We start from the raw sequence: 27,129 nt of genomic DNA on the forward strand, positions 1-27,129 counted from the left end.
TTAGCCCCTTGCTAGCCACAATCTGTGACAGTCCTGTTGGAACAGGGACCAGAAAGGAGAAACTCCTGTCTGTATCCCCAAAGACCATAGAAGGGCCCTATACATGGCTCCAGCTTCCTCACAGCCATAGACTGTCAGTCTTCCAGCAGTCTGGGGGCCAGGGTCCCAGAAGGAGACATTTCTATCTGTGCCCTGGGAGATCCTGAAAGGACCCTGTATTTCAGCCCCTCACACACTCAGTATGTCAGTAGTTCTGGTGGCACAGAGACAGGGAAACAGATACTTTTGTACACTTTCAGGGTATCCTGAAAGGGCCTTAAACTTTGTTCTAGGCCCTCCCAGGTGCAGGCTATGAGTAGTCCAGCTGGCACAGGGACAGGTGGAACATCCTCATGTCTGCACCTCAGATCCTGAAAAGATTATACACTTGGCTCCAGCCCTCTAGTTATTGTCAGGGACCAATCCAGCCTACTCAGGGACCTGATGGGAGACACACCTATTTGTGCCTCTGGAGGAAGGGGCAGACCTCAATCTTAGCTGTGGAACCTAAAACAGCCTTATGGATTGAATCTCAGCCGTGGTCCAGAGCTGGTCCTGTCCACCCAGGGACTCATCCAGGAACCAAGAAGTAGTCTTCCCAGGGTCCTGGCAGGAGCCACACCTGCCACAGACATGGGAATAGGCCCCCTGTCTGAGGATACAGCTGTGAGACTTGAAGTGGATACTTGTCCTGACACCACTTTACTGAAGAAGTTACTAGAGGTAGTCCCATCTACTCAGGGACCAGGCACAGTACACACCTACCTGAGACCCTGGTAACAAGCCTGACAACCATGGATCTTGCTGCATACCCAGTCACAGCTTTATAACAAGCTCCAACCCAGTGCAACTGTGATTCTGGAGGTAATCCCATCAATCCAAGGAACAAATAGGAGAAGGTCTTTTCCTGCTGAAACCAGTCTGTAATGACTGGAAAAGATGTTGGCTCTTTCAAACGCAAATGCATCAGTGTGGGACTATATGGATCATAAAGAATCATGCAAATTTGACACCACCAAAGGAAGCTAATAAAGCTCCAGCAACTAACCCCAAAAGAAATATCTACAGTTTGCCTGAAAATAATTTAAAAAAAATTATCTTAAGGAAACTGAATTAAATGCAAGAGAATATAGATAGACAGATAAATTAAATCAGAAAACCAATGCATAAACAAAATGAGTTTAATGAAGAAATAGACACCATAAAAAAGAACCAAACAGAAATCCTGGAGCTGAAGATACAATGATAGAACTGAAAAATTTAAGAGAGCGCTTCAACAACAGACTTGGTCATGCCGAAGAAAGAATCAGTGACCTTGACAGATCTTTACTTTTTTTTAAGTATTTATTTATTTATTTATTTATTTATTTATTTATTTATTTGATAGAGACAGAGACAGCGTGAGTGGAGGAGGAGCAGAGAGAGAGGGAGGGAAAATCCCCAGCAGGCTCCACACCAACAGCACAGGGCCCAACATGGGGCTCAAACTCACCAAACTGTGACATTATGATCTGAGCTGAAACTGAGTAGGATGCTAACCGACTGAGCCACCCAGGCACTCCTCAAAGACAGATCTTTTAAAATTAGCCAGTAAGAAGAACAAAAAGAGAAAAAAATGAGAAAGAGTGAAGATAGCCTACATGAGCTATGGACACCATCAAGCAAATGAACGTCGTATCATGGGAGTCCCAGAAAGGGAAGAGAGAGAAAGGAGAAAAAATATTATAGAAAGAAATAATAGCTGAAAATTCCACAAATCCTGGAAGAGATATGGACATTCAGTTACAGGAAGCTCAAAGGACCCCAGGCAAGATCAACCCAAAGATTACTGAGACACATCATAATCAAATGTTAAAAGTCAAAGCATGGAGAGAATTTTGAAAGCAGCAAGCAGAAAATGACTTGTCCATGCAAGGGAAACCACAAAAGGATGTCAGTGGATTTCTCTGCAGAAACCTGAGGGGCCAGGAGGCAGTGGGATGATATATTCAATGTGTGGAAAAAAAAAAAAAAAAATATATATATATATATATATCAACCAAGAAAACTGTACCTTTATGCCTTAAAGGCAAAACTGTCCTTCAGAAATGAAGGAGAGAGAAGAACATTCCCAAACAAAAACAAAAGGAGTTCATCAACACTAGACCTGCCTCACAAGAAATGCTGAAGGGAGTACTTCAAGTTGAAATGAGAAGACACTAAATAACAATATGAAAACACAAAATTCACTGGTAAAGGTAAATATATAGTCAAATTTAGGATTCTCAAATAATGTGATGGTGGTGGGTAAGCCACTTTTATCTCTAGAATAAAAGCTAAAAAATAATAACATTAAGAATAGGTATAGGGGCACCTGGTTGGCTCTGACTCTTGATCTTAGCTCAGGTCTTGATCTCAGGGTCATGAGTTCAGGCCCTTTGTTGGGCTCCATGCTAGGCATGAAACCTACTTAAAAAAAACAAACACCTACTCCCTCAGACAAAACAAAGTAAAACAAAACAACCCCCAAAAATCCTATAGATAAAATAATTTGCTAATGGATACACAATATAAAAAGATGTAAAGTGTGACATCAATAGCATAAAATGTGGTGGGAGAAATAAAAGTATAGTTTTTTAATAAGGTTGAAGGAGAATAGTTATCAGCTTAAAAGACCGTTATATTTATAAGATGCTTTATATAACCTCATGGTAACCACAAGAGAAAAAACCCTTAATAGTTGCACAAAAGACAAAGAAACAGGAAATAAAAGCATACCACTACAAAAAAAATCATAAAGGAAGACAGTAAGATGAAACAAAGGAACTAAAAAAACAGTCAGAAAATAATAAATCACAATAGTAACTAGTGATTACCTACTAGTAATTATGTATAAATACACTAAATTTGCCAATCAAAAGGCACAAAGTGGCTGAATGGACAAAGAAATAAGATCCAGCAATATGCTGCCTGCAGGAGACTCAATTTAGCTTTAAGGACACATGTAGGTAGAAAGTGAAGAAATAGAAAAAGATATTCCATGCAAACAGTAGCCAAAGGACAGCAAGAGTGTCTATACTTATATCAGATAATATAGACTTTTAGTCAAAATCTGTGATGAGAGACTGTCACTTATAGTGATAAAGGAGTCAATTCATCACGAAAATATAATAGTTGTAAAGATATATGTTCCCAACATTGGATGACTAAATATTAAAATTTTTTAAATGTTTATTTATTTTTTGGAGAAAGAGAGCAAGCAAGCAGGGGAGGGGCAGAGAGAGAAGGAGACAGAATCTGAAGTAGGCTCCAAGCTCAGCACAGAGCACAATGCGGGGCTTGAACTAATGAACCACAAGATCATGACCTGAACCGAAGTTGAATGCTTAACCAACTTAGGTCCCTGGAATGCCTAAATATTTAAAGTGTTAATAGAACTGAAGGGAGAAATAGATAGCAATACAGTAATAGTAGGGGACTTCAATACTCCACTCCCAACATTGTATAGTACATCTAGACAGAAAATTAATAAGGAAACAGCAGACCTGAATAACAGTCTGGACTAAATGAGCTTGACAGATATGTATATAGAACATTCTATAAAATGTCCCTAGAATACATATTCTTCTCAAATGCATGCAGAACATTCTCCAGGATGGATGATATGATGGGCTGCAAACCAAGCTTTAACAAATTTGAGAAGATCAAAATTATATCTAGTATCTTTTCCAACTACAATGGTATAAAAATAGGAGTAAATCTGAATATGGGGAAATTAAACAACATTCCTGAACAACCAATGGATCAAAGCAGAAATCAAAAAGAAAATCAGAAAGTGTGCTGAGACTAATGAAAATGAAAACACAACATACTAAAATGTATGGGATACAGCAAAGTAGTTCTAAGAGGGAAGTTTATAGTGATAAATGACCACATTAAGAAAAAAGAAAGATCTCAAAAAAAAAAAAAAAAAAAGCTTAACCTTATACCTCAAGGAATTAGGGAAAGAAGAACAAACTAAGCTCCAAATTAGCAGCAGAAAGGGAAAAATAAAGATTACAGCAGAAATAAATGAACTAGAGACTAGAAAGACAATAGAAAAAAATCAATAAAAGTTGGTTTTTAAAAAGGTAAAATAATTGGCAAACCTTTGGCTAGACTAACTGAAAGATTACAACTACTACTACAGCAATACAAAGTATCATAAGAGGCTACTATGAAACTATTATGCCAATGAAATGGATAAGCTAGAAGAAATGGATAAATTCCTAGAAATATATAACCTACCAAGACTGAATCAGGGAGAAATAGAAAATTTGAGGAGACCAATAATGACGTAGGCGATTGAAGCACGAATCAAAAACTTTTCAACAAATAAAACCCCAGGACCAGATAGCTTCAATGATGAATTCTACTAAACATTTAAAGAAGAATTAACATGAGTCATTAAATGCTTCCAAAAAAAAAAAAAAAAATGAAGAGGAGGGAACACTTCCAAATTCATTTTTGAGGCCGGCATTACCCTGACACCAATGCCAGATAAGGACATTATAAGAAAAGAAAACTATAGACCAATATCCTTAATGAACATAGATGCAAAAGTCCTCAACAAAATATTAGCAAACCAAATTCAGGATCATACACTATGATCAAGTGGGATTTATTTTTGGGATGCAAGGATGTTTCAACATACACAAATCAATAAATGTGATATTACACATAAATAGAATAAAATATAAAAATCATATGATCCTCTCAACGTATACAGAAAAAGCATTTGACAAAATTCAATATCCTATCATGATTAAAAGCTCTCACATTGGGTGTAGAAGAACATACCTTAGCAGTCATATATGGCAAACCCACAGCTAACATCATATTCAATGGTCAAAGGCAGAAAGCTTTTTTTCTAACATCAGGAACAAGACAAGTATGTCTACTCTCACCATTCCTATTCAACATAGTACTGGAAGTGCCAGTCAAAATAATTAGGCAAGAAAAGACACAAAGGCATCCAAATCAGAAAAGAAAAAGTGAAATCATCTCTGTTTGCAGATGACATGATCTTATATAGAGAAAATCCTAAAGACCCCACCCAAAAATTGTTAGAACTAATATATGAATTCAATAAAGTTGCAGGATACAAAATCAACATAAAAAATCAGTAAATTTTCTTTCTTTTTTCTTTTTTTCTTTCCTTCTTTCTTGTCTTTCTTTCTTTCTTTCTTTCTTTCTTTCTTTCTTTCTTTCTTTCTTTCTTTCTTTCAAGTAGGCTTCATGCTCAGCACGGAGCCCAATGCAGGGCTTACACTCATGACTCTGAGATCAAGACTTGAACTGAGATCAAGAGTTGGATATTCAACCAACTGAGCTACACAGGTGTCAGTTGCATTTCTAAATGCTAGCAAAAAAATATTTGAAAGAGAAACTTAAAAAATTCCATCATTTATAAAAGCATCCAAAATGATAAAATACTTAGGAATAAATTTAACAAAGGAGATGAAAGAGATACACACTGAAAACTAGAAGGTATTGATGGAAGAAATTGAAGAAGACATGAATAAACGGAAAGATATCTTGGGTTTGTGGATTGGAAGAATTAATATTGTTAAAATGTCCAAAGACGTCTATAGATTTCATGTTATTTTTACCAAAATTCCAATGGCATTTTTCACAAAAATAGAAAAAAAAATCTTCTGAAATCTGTATGGAACCAGAAGAGACTCTGAATAGCTAAAGCTATCATGAGAAAGAAGAAAAAAGCTAGAGGCATTACATTTCCTGATTTCAAACTATACTACAAAATAATAGTAATAAAAACAGCATGATACTGACATAAAAACAGAGACCATGTGGAATATAATAGAATAGAGAGCTCAGAAATAAAACCATGTGTATATAGTCAACTAATATTTGACCAGGAAGGTAAGAATATTCAATGGGGAAAAGATAATCTTTGCAAGGTATGGTATGGGAGAAAATATTTGCAAACTATGTATCAAATAAGGAGTTAGCATTCAAAATATGTAAGGAACTCATAAAACAGAGCAGCAAGCAAACAAACAACACAATTAAAAATGGGTAGAGGACTTGAATATACATTTTTTCCAAAGAAGATATGCACATGGCCAATACATGTATGAAAAGGTGCTCAAAATAATGAATCAGCAGGGAAATGCAAATCAAAACCATGATGAGATATCACCTCACATCTGTTAGAATGACTATTCTGAAAAATACAAGAAATAGTAAGTGTTGACAAGGATGTGGAGAAAAGGAACACTTGTGTACTGCTGGTGGGAAGGTAAATTGGTGCAACCACTATAGAAAATAGTATGAAGGTTTCTCAGAAAATTAAAAATAGGGGTGCCTGACTGGCTCAGTCAGAGGAACACATGACTCTTGATCTCAGGGTTGTGAGCTCAAGCCCCATGTTGGGTGTAGAGATTACTTAAACAAAAAAATAAAGAATTAAAAAGCAAATTAAAGATAGTACCGCCATATGATCCAGCAGTCCCACTTCTGGATATATATCCAAAGGAAATGAAATCACTATCTTGAAGATCTATCTGAAGCCCCATGTTTGTTGCAGCATTATTCACAATAGCCACAACATGGAAAAAAAAAACCCTAAGTGTTCGTCAGCAGATGAATGGTAAAGAAAATGTGATATGTATATAATGCATCCATAAAAAGGAATGCAATTCTGCCATTTGTGACAACATGGATGGGTCTTGCAGGTGAAATGAAATGAGTCAGGCAGAGAAAGACAATTACCATATGATATCACTCATATATGGAATTTAAAATAAAGCCAAACTCTAGAAATGAAGTAGAATGGTGGTTAGTAGGGGCTAAGCGTAGGGAAATGAGGAGATGTTGGTCAAAAGGTACAAACTTCCAGTTATAAGATGAATAAGCTTTGGGGAGCTAATGTACAGCATAGTGACTATAGTTAACAATATACTTTATTATACGTTTTAAAGTTGCTAAGAGAATAAATCTTAAATGTTCTCACCACATACTAAAAACTGTAATTATACAAGCTGATGGATATGTCAGCTAACCTTATTGCGGTAATCATTTTATAATATATATGTGTATCAAATCAGTTTGTACACCTTAAGCATACACAATGTCACATGTCAATTGTATCTCAATAGGGCTGGGGAAACAAAGAAAAAATGGAAAAAAAAAGTACAGAAGCTGAGTCTTTATGTTCATGATCAAATTTCTACAACCTCTTCATCCTTACAGTTCAACTGAGAATTAAGTACACATAGAAGCTGCTAGACCTTCGTTTCCTGGACCTGAAGTTTCTGGAGGGTGGGTTGTTAGCAAGTGTTGACTGAACTTGGTTTCCAGACTACCCAGGAAAGTGTCAAACAAAGTGAGATGCTCATTAAATACATTTTTTTTCTTAAACTCTAGTGTACATAAAACTGTCAGGCTGATATATTCTTCTACCTCCTTATAAATATGTCTAAATCTGTTTTCTTTTACATTTGCATCTTATTTTGCACATTGTGGTAGAAGAGGAAAACCATATTCTGTCAACTGTTTCTGTTTTTACATTATGTTAAAAAAATGAAATAAACAAAACTCTCACTTTATAGACTCCAGCTTAATTAAAGGGCCATTCCAAATGCTCTTATTTTAAAAATTGAGTCAACTGCATGTTAATAAAATATTCTGGATTATTCGTTTTCAGGCATAAGTGATATTTCTTACTCAAGAAACTCATTCAAAGGACCTTGGATATCTAAATCAGTGGTTGAGTCATACAGAACTATTAACAATGACAGGATCGTGGCAAAGGCCACAGTGAATAGAAGCTATGACAAGCAGAATCTGTCTGAGATGCATTTGTATTTGGCTTCAAATGACTAAGTAAGACCAAAAGTAGCTGTGTCATGTGATGTATGATATGATTGTTTTTCAGTAACTGAAAAATTATAAATGGATGATTTCTAGAGCCTATTGGAGAAAGGCCAGCTGTTTCTGAGTGTCACATCGGTTTTAACTATTGCTAACAAAGAAAGATATGAAAAATAAGAATAAAAAGCTTAGGAGACAGTCAGCTTTCAAGCATTTGAATCCCTCTTGGATGAAAGCCAGGTGCTCATGTGCCTGGATGATAGAGCTTATCGAAGACTTACCTAAGTAGGGCAAGAAGTGAAAGGCTCGGAAATGATGACCTCTCTGGGAACCTGCTGCTCCTTTTCTTCCCCGCCAGCCACCGCTGGACTTGGTTCATGGTGAGTGATAAAATCAAATGGCTGGAGGGTTTAGCTTTCAGCTTAGGCTTTACACTCTCATGGCAGAGGAGAGAGAATATGGGTTTGTCTGTTACACTGTTCAGCATTTTCCCCTTTGTACTCCTGTGATTTAGAGGAGTACAGAAAAAATTTTTAAAAAAGTTTTTTTTCTGTGTTTGCTGAAAGGAAAATCTGGCAAAGCATCTAGTAATATTCAGTTTATAACTAATTTTCTAGAATTGATGTAGGATCTGCTGAGTTCTTTTTAGAGGCTTTTAAGTAATTAGCCCTTACTTAGCATTTTCTATATTGCTATTTATTTCACTAAGCAAGGGAATAAATAATTTATTAAGAAAAAGATAAAAATTCAATGAAGGTGAATTTATGCTTAAGCTGGTCCATGCCTCAGCCTTTTATTGTCTACCAGAATACACAGCCCAAAAATATTTATGAGCTTATACTGTCTCTATACTTTTCACTAGAAAATATGTATTTTGTTTTTCTTTGAAGGTCTGTGATATATAACTTTTGTTTGTTCTAGGAGTTATTTTTCAAAACGCTGATTCATATGACAACAAGTCATATTTTATCAGACACTCACCTTCAATTTAGATGGCTGGTTGGGCAGAAATGTTTGACAGTATTTAATGAATGTGATGCATATGAAACAAAACCATTGTAATATATTTAAAAAAACAGATTCTACTTGGCTAAAATTGTTTCTTTGAAAAGCAGACTTAATTATTCCTTCTTTAATAAAGAATATTCAGAGAAAGATCTTTGATCACATCAGATCTTTGGATATTAAAAGCCTTTGCCATTGCCCATTGATATTTTTTTAATCTGACATCAGAATCTTTAAAAAAAAATCATTTTTGCATGTCTGGGAGGCTAGGGTGGGAAGGAAATAATAGTGAATAGGAAATAATGCTTTTGAAAATCCTGGTCTTTATGAGAGTTCATCACCCGTAAAATGCCTTCTGTTTATGGAAGAACAGCAGTATGGGTAGTTATTTGATGGGTTCTCATGTTGCAGCATGAACAGCAAAAACGAATGTAATATTACTTGAAAGATTTGGCTTAAATTCCTTATTTGGTATTTCACTCTGATTCATTGTCCTCAAAAATGAAAGTTGTTTGCTAAAGCATGTATCTCTTTGTGAAACAAATAATAAAATAATTTCACCTTTAACTTGATCACTTAATCACCTGTGGCTTTTATCATGAAATCAGATTTAGTTTATAGGAAGCAGCTCTTTCTTAAAGAGATTGTTTGAGTGAAATAAATACAACCTTATTATTGAACTGAGTCACAGTAAGCACTTTGTTTTAAAAACCACGGTGTTTTAGGAGGTGGGTAGGTACAATTTTAAACTTAGTATTTTAACCAAGTGCCACATCCAATCTTGTAACATTCTCTACCAAAAATCAAAGACTAATAATTTTCATATTCACATAAGTTTGGAAATTAGTGACCCCTATTTAGAAATGCTCAGTGTACCTGAGAGTATTAAAACCCTGTCTGGCAATTAAGAAAATCTTTTAGGGCTGCCTGGCTGGCTCAGTTGGTTAAGCGTCCAACTTCGGCACAGGTCATGATCTCATGGTTCGTGAGTTCTAGCCCCGCATTGGACTCTGTGCTGTCAGTTCAGAGCCTGGAGCCTGCTTTGGATTCCGTGTCCTCTCTCTCTCTCTGCCCCTCTCCCGGTTGCACTCTGTCTCTCAAAAAATTGAATAAATGTTAAAAAAAATTTTTTAATAAAAAAACCTCTTTTGTTTTTTAATCTATCTATATATATTAAATTTTTTAGAGACAGTGCAACTGGGGGAGAGGGAAGAGGGACAGAGGGAATCCTAAGCAGGCTCACGCTCCAACAGGAAGGTGGGGAGGAGGGGCTGCGTCCCACAATCCTGGGATCATGACCTGAGTCGAAATCAGAAATCAAACCCTCAACCAACTGAACCCTCCGGGCACTGCTTAATCTAGATATTTTTAAGTTTTATGTTTGCATACAAATAGTTAAGAGTCAAATATATGCTCTTCTTTTCCATGTCCTGTTTTCCCAAGGAGAACAGGAGGAAGAGTTCTACCACTTTTCATCTTTTCTTTAAAAAATGTTTGTTTATTTTTGAGAGAGAGAGAGAGACAGTGAACATGAGTGGGGGGAGGTGCAGAGAAAGAGGGAGAGAGAATCCCAAGCAGGCTCCACGCTGTCAGCACAGAGCCTATTGTGGGGCTTGAGAGATCATGACCTGAGATCAAGGGTCAGTCGTTTAACTCTCTAAGCCAGCCAGGCACCTCATAGACTTTTCATCTTTTAACTGATTTTTTTGGTACCAACCTCTGTGTTGAGACAATAGAATTGTATGACTACTTCCTATTTTCTCTCTTTTTAAAATTCAGGTATACTTAACATACAGTGTTATGTTAGTTTCAGTGTGCAATGTATTGAATCGCTGTTCAACGGTTCTATACCTTTCTCACTGCTCATCAAGATAAGTATACTCTTAATCCCTTTTATCTATTTCACCCATCCTCCCACCTACCTTCCCTTTGGCAGACCACCAGCTTGTTCTCTATATTTAAGAAGCTGCCTTTTTGTTTGTCTCTTTTTTTCTGTTTGTTCATGTGTTTTGTTTCTTAAATTCCACATATGGTATTTGTCTTTCTCTGACTGACTTATTTCACATAGCATTATACCCTCTAGGTTCATCTATGTTTTTTGCAAATGGCAAGATCTTATTCTTTTTTATGGCTGAGTAATAGTCCATTCCATACATATAGACACACATGCACCACTTCTTTATCCATTCATCTATTGTGGACACTGGGGTTGCTTCCATATCTTGGCTATTGTAAATAATGCTGTAATGAACATGGGGGTGCTTATATCTTTATGAATTAATGTTTTTGTCTTCTTTGGGTAACTACTCAGTAGTGGAATTACTGAAACACATGATAATTCTATTTTTAATTTTTTGAGGAACCTCCATAATGTTTCCCCACAGTGGCTATGCCAGTTTGCATTCCCACCAACAGTGCACAAGGGTTCCTTTTTCTCCACGTTCTCATCCACACATGTTATTTCTTGTGCTTTTGACTTTAGCCATTCTGACAGGTGTGAGATGATAATCTCATTGTGTTTTTAATTTACATTTCCTTGATGATTAGTGATGTTGAGCATCTTTTCATGTGTTTATTGGCCATCTGTATGTCTTCATTGCAAAAATGTCTATTCACGTCCTCTGCCCATTTTTTAATTTGATTATTTGTTTTCTTGGTGTTGAGTTGTATGTTCTTAATATTTTTTGGATATTACTTCCTTATCGTATATATAATTTGCAGATATATTCTTCCATTCATTATGTCAACTTTAGCTTGTCGATGGTTTCCTTTGATGTACAAACCTTTTTACTTTGGTGTAGCCCTAGTAGTTTATTTTTGCTTTTTGTTTTGCTTGCCAGTGAAGACATATCTAGAAAAATGTTTCTATGGTTGATGTCAAAGAAATTACTGCCTATGTTTTTTTCTAGAAATTAAATGGTTTTAGGTCTCACATTATGTTTTTAATCCATTTTGGGTTTATGATTATGTATGGTGTAAGAAAGTGGTCTAATTTCATTGTTTTGCATGTAGCTGTCTAGTTTTCCCAACACCATTTGTTGAGGAGATTGTCTTTTCCCCATGTATTTTCTTGCCTCTTTTGTTGTAGATTAACTGACATTACAAGTGTGGGTTTATTTCTGGACTCTCTATTCTGTGTGTTTCTATGCCAGAACCATGCTGTTCTGATTACTACAGCTTTATAGTATATTTTGAAATTTGAGATTGTGATACTGCCAGTTTTATTTTTCTTTTTTCAGATTGCTTTGGCTATTTTTGTGGTTCCATACAAATGTGACTTTTCTCTTGTCTTTATCTGTTGACTTCTTATTATGAAAGATGAGAATTTATTTAGCTTGCCCCCATCCCATCTCTCTGTCACCCTTTCACAAGGGTGCACATGCATATGTGTGAGCCCACTCACAATTCCTGCTCTCTCATTCATCCTGTAAAATTATGTTGTGACTTGGATTATATCAACATTTAGTGTTTATATTATTAAGATTAGGTAAATGTAATTTTTTTTTTAGCTAAACCACATAGAGTAATATGATTCCTGATTTGTTTTTGTACACTCTTTAATTTTTTCTGGAATTTATAATTACTGTTTGCTTAGTTTTCTATGTTTATTTCTATTTCAACCCCCAATTCTCTACCAGTTGAGTAAGTCTCTTCTAAGTATATTAATTTACATCAGGTTTTCTCTCAATGTCACCTGTTTGAAGCAGTCTTTCTGAGAGTCTTCTGACCTGTTCCATTCTGGACTGGATGCTTCCTTGTCTGGTACACAGCTGCCATCCTGAGATTTCCTTTCTTCATAAATCTGGAATGCTAGGTCTCCTGGGTTCTGATTCCCATGGCTTCCTCTTTCTTGGTTTCCTTTGTTTTGGTAGAGTGTCTAGAGAGACTTTGATATCTTTTGATAAAAGTATGTGGGAAGTTAGTTTTTGTGAACTTAAATATCTGAAAATATCTTTATTTTATCCTTACATTTTACTGTTTATCAATCTGTATTTATTTTGGTATACAATTCTATGCTATATTTCTTAACCTTTTTTTTTTAAAGTAAGCTCTACACCCAACTTGGGGTTTGAACTCATGACTCCGAGATCAAGAGTCAAATATTCTATTGACTGAGTCAGCCTGGTGCCCCTCTATGCTACAATTCCTTTTCCTTTTTAAGGAAAATGTTGTTTACAATGTAGCTGCTATAGAAAAACACACTCTTGTGTGTCTCCTCTATTTTCAGTACTCTACTTCTGGTACTTTTGGTCACTAACTGTGTGGTGGTTTTTACCACACCAAGCAATTCTATGATAACAGCTGGGTATCCTATATTTTAACTCAATTCTGACATTATCTACCTGAAGATAGTGTCAGAATCCACAGGTTAAGGACTCAGTTCCTCAAGACTGTCCCCCTCCCTCCACCCCCTTTAAATGTCAATCTTAAGTCCAGGTTGTTACCTGTGTATCTGACTAGTTATAACTCATACCCCTCCTCAGGTTCCTACCACCCCCTTCTCAGGTTTGATTAATTTCCTAGAGCCAGTCACAGAATGCAGGAAAACAATTTACTTACTAGATTACCAGTTTGATAGAAAGGATATTAAAGCATATGAATGAACAGCCAGATGAAGAGATAAATAGGGCAAAGTCCAGAAAGATCCTGAGCACAAGAGCTTCTGTCCTCATGGATGTGTTTTTGTTTACTGATCTAAAGGCTCTCTGAACCATTTTTGGGGGTTTTTATGGAGGCTTCATTACATAGGCATGACTGATTAAATACTGATCGTTGGTGATTCATGCAGTTTCCAGCCCTTTTCTTCTTCCCCGAGATTGAAGGGTGGGACTGAAAGTTTGAATGCTTTAATCATGGTTGGTTACTCTGGTAAGCAGCACCTTCCTTAAGGGCTTTCCAAAAGTCACCTCATTAACATAAACTCAGGTGTGGTTGAAAGGGACTGGTTATGAATAATAAGGACAGTCTTTACCTTTTTGGTTTTGGTGCTATTTCAGGAACCAAGGACAAAAGACCAACTACTATAACAAAAGATACTTTCCTTGCTTTGTGCTTAGGAAATTCCAAGTCTTAGGAACTCTCTGCTAGAAATGATGACATAGACCAGAAATATGCTTCTTATTATAAGTCATAATATCATAGCTGCTTTTGAGAAATCCAAAGCAATCTAAGTTATGATTCTTTGTATATGTCTATACCTCTAACCTAAATTTCATTTTCCCTGATATTCTTAGATTCCAAATAAAGTGCCTTAGTGTTTGCCTATTTTTATACACTATGTGGGTCTTTTTAATCTAGAAACTTATGTCCTTCTATTTCTTCAAAATTTCATTGATGATTTTTTTCTTTTCTCTTTACTTTTGCCTTCAGGAACTCCTGTTCTCCAAATGTTGGGCCTCCTAGATTGGTGGCTAATTATCTTACTTTTTCTTTCCTAATTTCTGTCTTTTTTTTTTTTTGCTTTACTTTCTGTGAGATTTTCTCAAGTTTATTTTCACCCATTGTATTGAGATTTCCCTTTTTGCTATCATGTTTTTATTTTTCCAAAGTTCTTTTTTGTTCCAAAAATATCTTTTAAAAATAACATTCTCTTCTTTTTTATGGATACAAAATCTTATCTCTGATAATATTTCATTTTCAACAAAATCATCTTTGTGCAGAACCTGTTTCCTACAGGTTGAGGTTGTTTGTTTGCTTACTTCAGGCCTATTACCCATATTAGAGCTTTCCCTAAATCTGTGCTAATTCTTGAGTGCCTGATCATATTTAGGAGTGGGAGACTAAAATGCTGAATGAATGCTCTGAATATGTGGACAGACCTATTGACTGTGGATGTCACTGTAGGGTGATATGGATGTGCTAGTTTTATATCTTGTCTTCTTGGACTGATCAGACCTCTTGGATAAAGGGATCTCTAGTCTTTTGACTAGAGGGTAGAGACTTTGGAGAATCAAGTTGGGAGAGAAGACTGGCAGGAAGGGGGGTTCTCAACACTCAGAATGTTATGTTAACTCACTCCCTCATTTTCAAGGTACTTCTTTCTTCAACTGTGTCCAGTGTCCCCAAATCCAGAGACCTTTTGATTGATCTTTTCTGGAGAAGAAACCTCCAGTCTTCTGACAGCATTGGGTGTGAGAGCAACCACCCAGCAACACAGAGTAAGGAAAGATTTAGGGTTATAACTTCTTTTAAAACATTTTTCAAACAAAATAAATCTCAATGTGCTATTGCCCCTTTACCCAGAGTTAGGCCACACTCAAGGTTAAGGGCACAGTCCTCCAAGGCTGTCAAGTGAGCCCAAGACTTCTGACAACAGCTGCAAATTCAAGGGTCTCCAGGGATATCCTCACCTTAAAGCAGCTGATTATAAATTTAGGGATCCTCACAGACTCCTTCAGATTTGATAATTTTATAGATCAACTCACAGAACTCAGAAAAACACTATACTTGTGCTTATAATTTTATTATAGCAAAATAATACAAATCAGAACCAGCCAAAGGAGGAAATAGAAAGGGTGGAATCTGAGACTGAGAAGGTTTCAACTGCAGAGCTTCCACATCCTCAGGGATGCATTACCCTCTTGTCATTAATGTGTGACAATACTCATGGAGTATTGCCAACTTGGGAAGTTTGCTTGAGCTTCAATGTCCATAGTTTTTATTGGGGCTTCATTACTTATACATGATTGATTGATTGATTGCTCTGGTGGTTGCTCAAAGCCTGAACTCTTTAACCACATGGTTGGTTTTTCTGTCTGGCTAGCCCCCATCATGAGTCACCTTGTCAGCATAAACTGTCAGGTGTGCTCTGAGGGGCCCACAATAAATAACAAAAATACTCCTACCATTCTGGAAATTCCAAGGTACAGAGGTTACCTCCTAGAAGTCAGGACAAAGGCCAGACTTCTCTTTTTGTAAAGTTAATTTTTCTTTCTACACTCTTCTTTCTTTACTTCAGAGGTACCTGGTTCGACCAGTTCCAAAATGCTTAAAGGATTCTGAAGTAAACTCAGGTTGGTTCTTTGTTCTCTGCTCTTCTGGGTTAAGATTTAGCTTTCTTGAGTCAGCTAAAGAATTTATCACTTGTTCATACAATTTTCTGTTTCCAAAAAGATTATTGTTTTTCCTCCCATTTTTGAATGTTCACGTTAAAAAAAAGAAAAAGTCCCAAATAAAAAATCCCTCTGCAATGGTGTTAGTGGGATTTCTAGAGGAAGCAGAATTAGATATTCAGTTTGCTATCCCTACCCAGAAGTCACCCAGAACTCTCAATTTATTTGTCAGAATTTATTCAACTTCTAGTAGAATACCTATTACCACTAGATAAATAGATACTGAGTTAGCAAACACTTGTATGTTGGTTTATTAATACAGACAACTAATTTAGACTTCAGAATCTTTAAAAATGACTGTCCCTATAAGGCTCATTTCCTTTCTACTTTACATAATGAGGTCACAAAAGATAAATAGCCTCTTATCACTTATTGACTGGGGATAAAAATATAGGAATAGAGGAGGATCTTTTAACTTCAATGTTATCTATTTTTACAATATTTGAATTAATATATATTAATTTTTAATTAATTTAAAATAATTTTAGAACAGGAAAAAGTAAAAACATTGCATAAAATAATCCTTATAAAATTTCCACTTCACATCTATGATACTAGGGTTAATGGAGAACTAAAAATGGAGAAATCTTTTTATATTTAATGGAGTAGGTAGGACAGAGCACAGAACTCCCTTAATTACTCTGATCTGAAAGTCATATTTGTAGGCATCTTTTCTTTTTCTGTAGGCTTCCTTTCTTTTTCTTTTTTTCTCCCACCCACTATCTTTTCTGGACCAGAAAGAGGTTTTTAAGCTTATTTTTATATTAATGAAGTCTACCTGGAAAAGAGGATGTTAGTCCTCTCATAATGCTGATTTCTCATTTCGTTTTCTTGGTAAATAAGTGTAGATGCATTGATTTTCCTGTCCCATTTTAGAATACAACTGCAATCCTTTTCTCTTCTTTACAGTCTTTTTCAAGTTTCTGCTTCCTGTGAGATTCATTCCAAACTCCTTCCTAGCATGGCCTTTTCAGTACTCTTATATTATGCCCACAACTTACTTTGTAGCCTTGTCTGTTTCTGGTCCCCATCAAGCTCCCATTTCCTCTCAATGCTGGATTATTTGTTGATTCTCTTAACTTGGTGTAGCGGCATTCTCCCAGGCTGGAATTGTTTTCCCACTTCCCTTCTACCCCTGCCCACCTAAATCATACCTGTTTTTACCAGCCTATCTCAAATGTTACCTGGTTCAGAAAATATTCCTTATCTTTCCTCCTTTCAGGATTAATCCCAATCCACTAGGGCCTTCACAGGGCTTTGTTTGCCTACCTCCTGCTTGTGTAACAGGTATCAGTGGGTGAGTGTGTGTGTGGGGTTGGGGGGGAGAGAGTGGAGGGAGGGACAATTATAATATTGTCCATATTATAATTTCCTTGAGGGCAAATATGATGAATCATATATACACATAATACCTTATATAAAGTTGATTTTCAGTAATGTCAGTTTTCTTTCTGTTAATAGCACTGACGAGAGCAGAAGTAGTGTAGATTATGTATTAGAGTTTTACAAATCCATTTCCTCTCAAGACGCTTTCTTGAACAGTAGAAAAGTAGCTGCCTAACAGTTAAAGATGATTATTAGCAACTTGGGATGAGAGTAAGAAATATGAACACTCATCACTGAATCCAGGTCCATGCACTCATGAGCATGGGCACCATTAGCAACTGACCGGTTGATGCAGCCAAGTGAATCTCTGGGTGACAGGAGCCGACTGCTGTGGTGGGGGAGAGAAAACACAGGAGGAGTAATGACTAGACGAGTCAATCTTGGTGTCCCTGCCACAGGAGAAGGACTTGATAATCAGGGTGGAGGGCTGGGGAGTAGGAGGAGAAGCCAAGGAAGGAAGATAGTTTGATGAAATGTGTTATGGCTGATGGAAGACTCTATGCTCTGGGTGAGGGAGTTAGTGGTGACTGAAGGGAGACTGGGAGAGGTCCCTGTGTGATTAGCAGCATATAATCAACCATCTGCCTGGGGACACAGTTGTGCACAGAGGACATATTAAAGAGGGAAAAAGAGAGAGGGGAAACAGCAGTGATAACACCAAGAAAATCGTTTTAATTGCAGAAGTCTGTCAGGGACCCACTATTTACATGTTGTCGCCCCCTTCCCTCCCTCCAAAGTCCTTCTCGCGGATATCCTATCCGCTTGCAGGCTGTTCTGTTGTGGCAGGAGGATTAGAAAGTGAGACTAATCTGGGGTTATGGCAGTGATCTCACTAAACCTTGTTACTCCAGGTGAATGCTGCAGGGCTTGGAGCCAGGAAGAGGGCTAAGGAGAAGGAAGAAGCAGACAGTGATTATGGAAACTTCCTTAGGAGCATCTTACAAAAACCACCCTTTATTTTTCCCCCCAAGAGCAAATCTAACTTAACACTTGTCAGGAACTCTTAGGCTCTCATCTTTAAGAGCTTAGAGCCATTTAAAGTTTCCTAATGTTTGACCTCGCAAGAGGCCAGGAATGTACACAGGCAGCAAGATTTAAAACCGGATAATGAATTAGAGCCTCATTCGTCTAGGTAGGCCATGACATTTAATTCAGCCATTTATTAAACTTGTTTTTGTGTTTTCTTCGCAGAGCCTGATTCTAGAATGCCGGAACCAGATACAGGGTACCCCTCTTAAGTTTATTTCTTTTTCCTTAATGTAATCAAAGCATAAGAGCTTAACCTTGGACAAAAATGAAAACATTCCAGTGGAACTTTTTTTTTTCCTTTCAAAATTCAGTGTCTCTATAAACAGGTTCTGTAAAGGATGATTATGAGAACATGAAAGAGATGAAACGAGGAGGGAGGAAAAAGGATCCTCAGTGATGCCTAACATAATTTTCTCTGTCTCAGTTTTGTAACATGTGCGTAGTAGCAAACATATCTGTTAATTTGGCTAGAATTATGCTTTCATCTCTCACTTGTTTTTAGGGACTAGGCAGAGCACAGAAAGATTGAGAGCAAGTATTTAGGTTTGGGTTGATTTACATGGATGGTAGAACTGCCTCTCACATGATACACAGCATGATGTTCTTTACTTGGAAAGAGCAATTTCTTCCTAAGAAAGGAAAGGGGGCCTGACCCTATTCCACTCAGATTGGCTTTGTCAGCTGGTTATGTTAATGTAGTACTATTAATTTAATTATGCATTTATTAATTTATTCTGCTTTAGGATTACTCAGTTTTTAGGGTATGTTTCGTCTTGGTTCTTCTGAACTGTGACTGGATGTGTTCTGTCCACCCAAACACTCTTTTCCATAGTGATCCTTGTTTTGGCAACTGTCTCCTTTTTCTCTGCTCACTTATCACGGCTTGTTTGCAAAAGACCCAACTGTAACCGAACAGGCCTGGAGCTTATACATTAGTTTCCAAATAGGGACAGCGGAGTAGCCTTCTCTTTTTAAGAGATTTGGGCTACTAAGGACTTATGAAGCTGGTGCCCTGCAGACTCACCAGTGTCCTGCTGGCATGGAGCAGGCCTGACACCGGCCTTTATCTTATTTGGCCACAGGAAGAGAACCCGAGGGGGGTGGAGAAGGAGGAGCCAGACGCTTAATCCCGAAGGACCTTTAGGGACAAAACCATTTACAGTGAGTACATACGGCAGATTTCTGGCTTTTCTATTCTTTTATTTAAGAGAGAAAGATTACTAGAGAAGGGAGAAGGAGGTGGGCAGCTTTGATGGCTGTGTGGCTGCATTTTTCGGTCTCCTAGCTTGGTACAAGAACACTCTCTGATTGAAATGTGTCTTATTCAAGTCGAATGCATTCTGCTAATGTCAGGTTTCAGCTAAAAACTTGTGGACTGTCAGGAAGATAGCAGAACTGGTCCGTGTCAGTAAGCAATTTGTGGCATGTTTCTTCTGTTTCTATAGGATGATAAATAGAGTATGGTGGGAAAAGCCCTCCCACATATTTAAAAAAGAAAAAAAGAAAAAGCTTTTAAATCTTTACCGCTTGCAGCTCTTGCACTTTAAATGTTGAATCTTCTTTGGATTTGTGGAAAGGGAAGGATTTGATTTATGTTATTTTTAACAGCAGCTGGGATAAAGGTGGTATTATCTCTAATGCTGGAGAGGTGGCCACAGATAATTACTTGATGGGGGAGGGGAAGGGGAGGTTACTGGTTTCCAAAAAGCTGGTTGATCACTCCTGTCACACATGCACCTTTGGAACCTGAGTGAGTGGGTGGGCACCTGGGCACATTTGGGTCATTGCTTTCATCTGTATCGTCTGTTGTCTAGTGGCTTTTTAAAAAACTTTCTCTGTGCCTGGAAAGGAATCTCATTTTAAGACGCCTTGTCAAGAAAGAATACAAAACTTACAGTATTTAGAAGAACGTATAATAGACCTGTGCTGAATTTCCTACTATTTGCATTCAAATAGAGTAATTAATTCAATGGAAAAGCAAGCTTGAATAGGCATGATAGGGGCAGGAAAAATATACATAAAGGTTGTTACTATAGGTCTCTACAATGTGAAGCAGTTTTCCTTTAAATTATAAATTTATCTTTGAAATCAGATGTGATTCTGTGAAAATCAAAAAGAGATTGGTTATCCATGGGGGCTTATTAAATGTGAACTACTAGAATGGAAATTTAAATGTTTATGGTAATTACTTTGCATGAAAATGGATAATTAATCAATTTTATGCCACTTTCCAGGCTTGCTATGCTGTTACAACACAGGCAGTATTCCTTTCCCAGTGGCAAAGGTATACTAGAGGGAAAATAGAGATTAAAATAAAACTTGAGTAACCCCTGCTTTGCTTTACTTCTCTGAGATACTGAAGTTTTCTTGTTTATACTGTGCTCAGTTAAATATAGAAACATCACATCCAGGTTGAAATTTTATAGACACAGGAAAATTTTGCTTTGTGGCTTGAATATTAGGTTTCCTTAGCATTTACTCATGTGTGATGAACACCAGCTACATTTTTGTATAATGTTTTTATTTTATTCTGTGTGTCCTCTACATATACAGCCACATCTCTGTTGTCAGTCTTTCGTTTCAAACTCTGAGAGAATCTCCCATATTTGTTTCTCTGGGAAGAATTAGCAACACATAATGTGTTAATAATGATTTATAAAATGCATTTGCGTGGTAATACTTTATTTCATTCCATTAAGTAGGAAAATCTATTGAAGCTGTTCATGTGCTTTGTTAAAATGGAGGACCAGCACTTGGTATCTACACAGCTCTCAGTATAGGCAGGATGCTATTTTAATGGCTTTGGAATCTCTGGAAAATAACCCAGGGTAATCACAGATTTTTATGGTCTGATGGGATCTCATTAATCACCTAGTCCAATTTTGTCATTTTACATATGACGAAACTGAGACCCAGAAATGTGGAGCATCTTGTCCCACATAAAACTGCACTGTGCCTGCTTAGTGCACAGCCTGATGGTATCTATGGAAATATTGTATATTAGGACATAAATTGCTTTGAGTCGATTTTTTATATGTTCTTTAGTTTATAGTAGGATGTATATTCCAGAGAAGGCCCTGTGTTGATTCAGGAGTTTCAGAGAAAACACAATGACCAAGCATCATTTTTCAGTTGTGCAGCGTGCTTAGGAGAGATCTGGGGTTGCGTGTGTGAGTCAGTGTGTGGGTGTGGCAGAAATAGTTCACTGTACACTACCCTGGCATTTAGTTTTCTGATTTGGGTGAATCCGGTTTCTTATAAGAGGTAACCATTGTGATACCATTGTCTTCTTCATTTAACACCAGGTCTATGACCTTCCAGTGGAAACCTTTATTAACCTTTGTGTATCCGATTCCTTCTCTGGGATTGTGATTCTAAACGGATCTCCCAGAGAGCAAGTGAATTGATTAAAATTTTAAAAGTGCTTTGAGAAATCAGAACCAGAGCCTGTCTGAGGCTAGGGTATGAATAAGTAGATGGCAGCTCACTCTTCCTGGACTTTTATTGCTTCTGAAGTTTTGATATCTCTTCATTGTGTTTTTTAAATAGCCAGGTCTAGGGGTGCCTATGTGGCTCAGCTGGTTACGCTTCTGACTTGGCCCAGGTCATGATCTCACTGTTCATGAGTTTAAGCCCCCCAGCAGGCTCTGTGCTGACATCTCAGAGCCTGGAGCCTACTTCGGATTCTGTGTCTCCCTCCCTCTCTGCCCCTCCCCTGCTCATGCTCTGTCTCTGTCTCTCTCAAAATAAATAAACATTAAAAAAATCTTTAAAAAATAGCCAGGTCTAGTATGATTTTAAAAATTGTATGTAAGAGTGGTTAAGAATGTGGGGCATGGATTTCTCTCTCTCGCAATTAGATGGAGAAAACTGTTGAATTGAAGCCTAAAATCACTTTCTAAGGCCAGTACCAGAGTGATAAACTTACCTTAAGACATAATATTTTATTTTTACAAATAACTTTGGTTTTAAAAATTCATCCATAATCCTGCTTATCATCTAATTTAAAAATTAAATGTTCAAGAAATTGGGAGGGGGGCAGTGCAATGCAGAGTTGGAAGGTTTCTGAAATAATATGTCATAGGAATAACTTATTCTTAAGGCTTTTGTCAATTCAATAAGTTTTTTCATTCTCTGTGCCCATTTCTGTATGGAAAGTTACATGTTGCTGGTCAAAATGGGAGCTTTCTTGATTTTCCCCCCTCTATTTTTGTAGGTAAAATAATTTTGCTATTGTTACTAAGTGAATAGTGAGAATCTAAAGAAATAAAGGCTACTTTCTGGCAATCACATTTAATTTCATATTTTGTTCAACCACATTTCATCTTTGGAGAAGGGAGCTAGAATGTGTAGAACCAGAGAAAGTGTCATAAAAGAAGAAGAAACCCAGGGATGCCAGAGTGGTTCAGTAGGTTAACTGTCTGACTTCAGCTCAGGTCATGATCTTGCAGTTCAGTTCATGAGTTTGAGCCCCAAACTGGGTTCTCTGCTGTCAGCAGGGAACCCTCTTGGGTCATCTGCCCCCCTCTCTCTGTCTCTGCCCCTTACCCACTTGTACCTTCTCTCTCTCTCTCTCTCAAAAGTAAATGGACATTAAATATTAAAAAAAAAAAAAAAAGGAAAAGAAACCCACTACCTTGAGTAGAAGAAGCTGCTTCTGAAACTAAAAATGTCTATTTGAAATGTTTAAAGTACAAGATCCTAAACGTTGTCATTTTATGTTAGACTAGTTCTAGAAGAAAGATAAATTATATAGTTTAGATCATTACATTAGTAAGCTAGCTTACTAACAAGCTTATCAACTTTACTTTAAAAAGAAACTTTATTATGACTTACAGTTATGTTATTTTAAACATATTTAGTTAACTTCTTAATGTTAAGTGTTTAAGAGCAATTTATTACTCTTGAAATTCTAGAAGCTTCTAAAATTTTCAGTATCACCAAAAATTAATGTAATTTAAGTTGATAGTTAATTAGATATTTTGTATATACTAATTCCTGATTTATACTTTCTGGCAAAGTATAGGTTTGGAATTACTGCATGATATCCTTTTATCTAACATATCATAGAAAGGAGCAACCTCTCCTGAATTCAGCATAGTGTTTTTGTTAATTAGAACCTTGTTGCCTCTCTAGTTATCCCACGTATTGAATATACTGATTATAATAGCCAAGATGATGCTTAGGTGCTTATAGTAGAAAAGCCCCAAGTGATAGTGACTAAAACAAGATAGAAGTTTGTTCTTCTCTCAATAAAAGTAGTTCAGGGCAGCAGTCTAAGACAGATACAGTAGCTCCTTGTTATCCTGTGGGATCCATGTTCCTACCACCTTGCTCTATCATCCTCTACTGCCATACCCAAATGCATCTCCTGGTCAGAGACAAAAACTGGAACTCTAGTCATCAAGTCCACATTATAGGCTAGAGGCAGGGGGAGAAGCAGAAGGGCAGAAAGGAGGCCCCTCCTAAATTAAGTCAGGTCCTTTTAAGCAGCTCTCCCACACATTCACTTACACCTCATTGGTCAGAACTTAGCCACATGGCCATACCTAGCTGTGATGGAGATAGGAGATGTAGTTGTAAATTCTTGGCAGGAATATGCACAGCTGAAAAGCAGGATTTTATTAGTAAGGAATGAGGAGACGATGGATGGTGGGGTAGGCAATACCACATGGTTTTGTGTTCCTATTATATGCCGGGTCTTGGAGCTACTATGTAGAAACTCACAACACCTCCTTCTGTTTTTGCCATGAGCTATGGTTTCTTAATTTAGAAATCTGGCTTAATTTAGAAATCCTGTTTCTTCTGCGAAGTATGATTTCTTTATTTGGCAATCTTGTCTGACTCTTGCTTTCTTCTTTCCTCTTGCCTTTCAGCTGTTTTGGAAAGAAGTAAGGTTTAGACTTCTCCATGTTAACCATGAGTGTGACACTTTCCCCTCTGAGGTCTCAGGACCTGGATCCCATGGCTACTGATGCTTCACCCATGGCCATCAACTTGACACCCACTGTGGAGCAGGGTGAGGGAGAAGAGGCAATGAAGGATATGGATTCTGACCAGCAGTATGAAAAGCCACCCCCATTGCATACAGGGGCTGACTGGAAGATTGTCCTCCATTTACCTGAAATTGAGACCTGGCTCCGGATGACCTCAGAGAGGGTCCGTGACCTAACCTATTCAGTCCAGCAGGACTCAGACAGCAAGCATGTGGATGTGCATCTAGTTCAACTAAAGGTAAGGAAGGTCTCTGGACTTAGGTCCATTCTGGACAGAAGTCTGAAAAAGGCTGTAGCACCTGGCGCCTGAGTTCTATAACTCGCAATGAGGAAATGTCCAGGAAGAAAAATAGAATACCAGGTTCGATACACATGGGCAGAATTCATTCTTGCCTGATTTCAATTCATGGGTTGGCTCTCTGGAACCAAACTGATCTTAGACAGGGGGGAAAAGAGAAGGGCATTTTGGTGCAGTGTCATAGAAATCAATTATGAAGAATAAAAGTATTTTAAAAGGTTTAATAAGCCTCTCACAGGTAAAACATCAAATTGAGCTGTGATTGTGAGTGTGTGTATGTGATTATTATCTTATATTGCAGTTGATGCCACCTTTGTGGCATACAGTGAGTTCTGGCATGATGGGGAGGGGTAGTGTTTGCCTTTTAGAATGAGTCCTTTCATCCAGGTACAATGTGTCATGAAGAACAAAGGTGCTTTTATAACAACTCACTCAATGTTCAGATGTTAAAAAAAAATGTCTGTGGATTCTAGAGCCCTTGAAAAGCCTGATGTTTGTTAATCATGAAATGGAGGTGCTAGTAAAGAGTGTTATTAATAGAGATTCTGGCCTAGGGACCCCACATTACAGTGGATCTTGTCCTGTCATAGCCACTTATCTCATCCAGGTCCCTGAGGCAGACACATGCTCAGGTTAATGACCAGCAAAGCAAGGCAGATTTGTCATCAATCAGGGCATTGACCCCAAATCCTAATGTAAATTTCTAGTTAGTTAGATGAGATCTTAAGGAGAATTTTTTTACCTAAGCGAATTCATCCCAAATGATCTGAAACCAAAGACCAAACAGATTCCTGGATCTTAACACTTAAATGGTTTATAGGCTGCAGCCATCAGTGTGAGAAGAGAAGGTGGGTAGTTAAGGTAAGAGAACACGTGCCCCAAAGCCTAGAGCAGAGCTGGCTCAGCCTTTAGGCTGGGTCAATAGATCCTGAGCCCGTCTTCCACATTAGGGAGAGTCCCAGAGAGGAAAGGATGGAACTGGGGGAGAGAGAGAGAAAACAAAAGAAGCCAGAATAGCAAGGTGGCTAGCTGGGCTTCTCCCAGGTTGAGTAGGCTTGGGTGGTTTTCTTTCCACAGGTTTTTTGGGAATGAGAAAGTGCAAAAAGGATAATAGAGAGAAGGCTAGGAACTAGTTTCAGTGTAAGCCTGCCTGTTTCCCCACTGTGTCCATAGGGAATAATTTGTCTCAGTCTTTGAAATATGGTTCCTTTAATCAAAGGAGCAGCTCTCCTTGAGGCTGGAGTGAAATGGAAGTCAGGGGCTTCACCTCATTCCTCCTCTCCTCTGTTGCCTCTAATGCTGCACTTACATGAGACTCCTGTAAGTAAATACAGGGTTGGGGTTGTCAGGCAAGTTGACTGTTGCTCCGCCCAAATCTTGCAGATTTACACAGAAAAATTTAAATCTTAATTTCATGCAGGAATGTAAAGTTTTTATATAATCAGCCAGGGTTAGGGTTAGTGTTTGAGAAATCACCTCTAGGGTGATTTGCTTGTCTTTTTCTCATTGGAACTGTCACCTTCTCACTTTAGTCAAAAAGCATGTAACACCTGCCTCCACCCAGCTCTGTCCCAAGGTGTGGTCTGTCTCCTCTGCTGAAAAAGGAGCCCCAAAAGAGCAGGAATTCAACATAGTAATCACAGAGTAGTTAATCAAAGACTGTTAAAGGGATGAATTGACATTGTCTTATATTAATTTAATTTTAGGGTTTCTATCACTACTTTTTTTTATACTTGTCTCATCAAGTGACTTAACCAACATTTTCTGTTATGTTCTCAAATATTCTGTAATAATAGAGCCCTTTCACACTGAGCCCAAAGTCAACAAACTCTGGTCAGTGAACTGAGACTTAATCTACACAAGTCTCCTAATCTCACATATGGTTAAATTTCCCCTTTATTTGTGTAATATTTCTTTATTCAACCAAGTAAGCACTTTGATGCATTTAAAACAATTTTAAATACATGTCAATTTTTCAGATTCCCACATTGATCCACAGAATAAAGGGGCAACTTGGACATAATGTTTTATATGTGAAAGCACAACAAAACAACCTTGTGGGAGCAGCTCTCATGTAAGGGATATGGCAAAGCAGAGGGGCAGACCCAGCCTGGGCAAGACCAGCCATCTGCTATGGGATGTCCCATTTTGGCTCTTACTGCCTTGGTGAATAATTCATTTTTTTAATTTACCATGAAAAATAACCATCCCAAGGATGGTAATGCCATGGCTTTAAGGACCATCTAGGCACAGATAATTTCTAGATTTATATATCTATCCTAATGTTCTCCCAGGAACCCCATCTGCCTAACTGACATCTCTAATTGTGTCTTTAAGTGAGAATCTCAAACCAGATATGACCATTGAAAAGCTCTTAATCCGTCCTACCCCCATGTCTTTCCAATTT

General features: G+C 37.5%; 1 protein-coding gene across 5 annotated transcripts in view; it reads left to right on the forward strand.

The window, feature by feature from the left end:
• AKAP6 (A-kinase anchoring protein 6) overlaps positions 1 to 27,129 on the forward strand; it is a 558,374-nt gene that overhangs the window by 154,680 nt on the left and 376,565 nt on the right. For 3 of the 5 annotated variants that reach the window (XM_078448340.2, XM_060619471.3, XM_060619475.3), the window contains one exon: positions 24,305 to 24,662. In XM_078448340.2, the coding sequence (XP_078304466.2) occupies positions 24,339 to 24,662 (324 nt within the window). In that variant the 5' untranslated portion in view covers positions 24,305 to 24,338. Of the gene's footprint in view, positions 1 to 8,019; positions 8,277 to 19,397; positions 19,590 to 24,304; positions 24,663 to 27,129 lie in introns of those variants that run through there. The other 2 variants (XM_060619474.3, XM_060619473.3) reach the window with 2 other exon arrangements.

The sequence above is a fragment of the Panthera onca genome, chromosome B3, assembly GCF_046562875.1.
Source record: "Panthera onca isolate mPanOnc1 chromosome B3, mPanOnc1 haplotype 2, whole genome shotgun sequence".
Lineage (NCBI taxonomy): Eukaryota > Metazoa > Chordata > Mammalia > Carnivora > Felidae > Panthera > Panthera onca.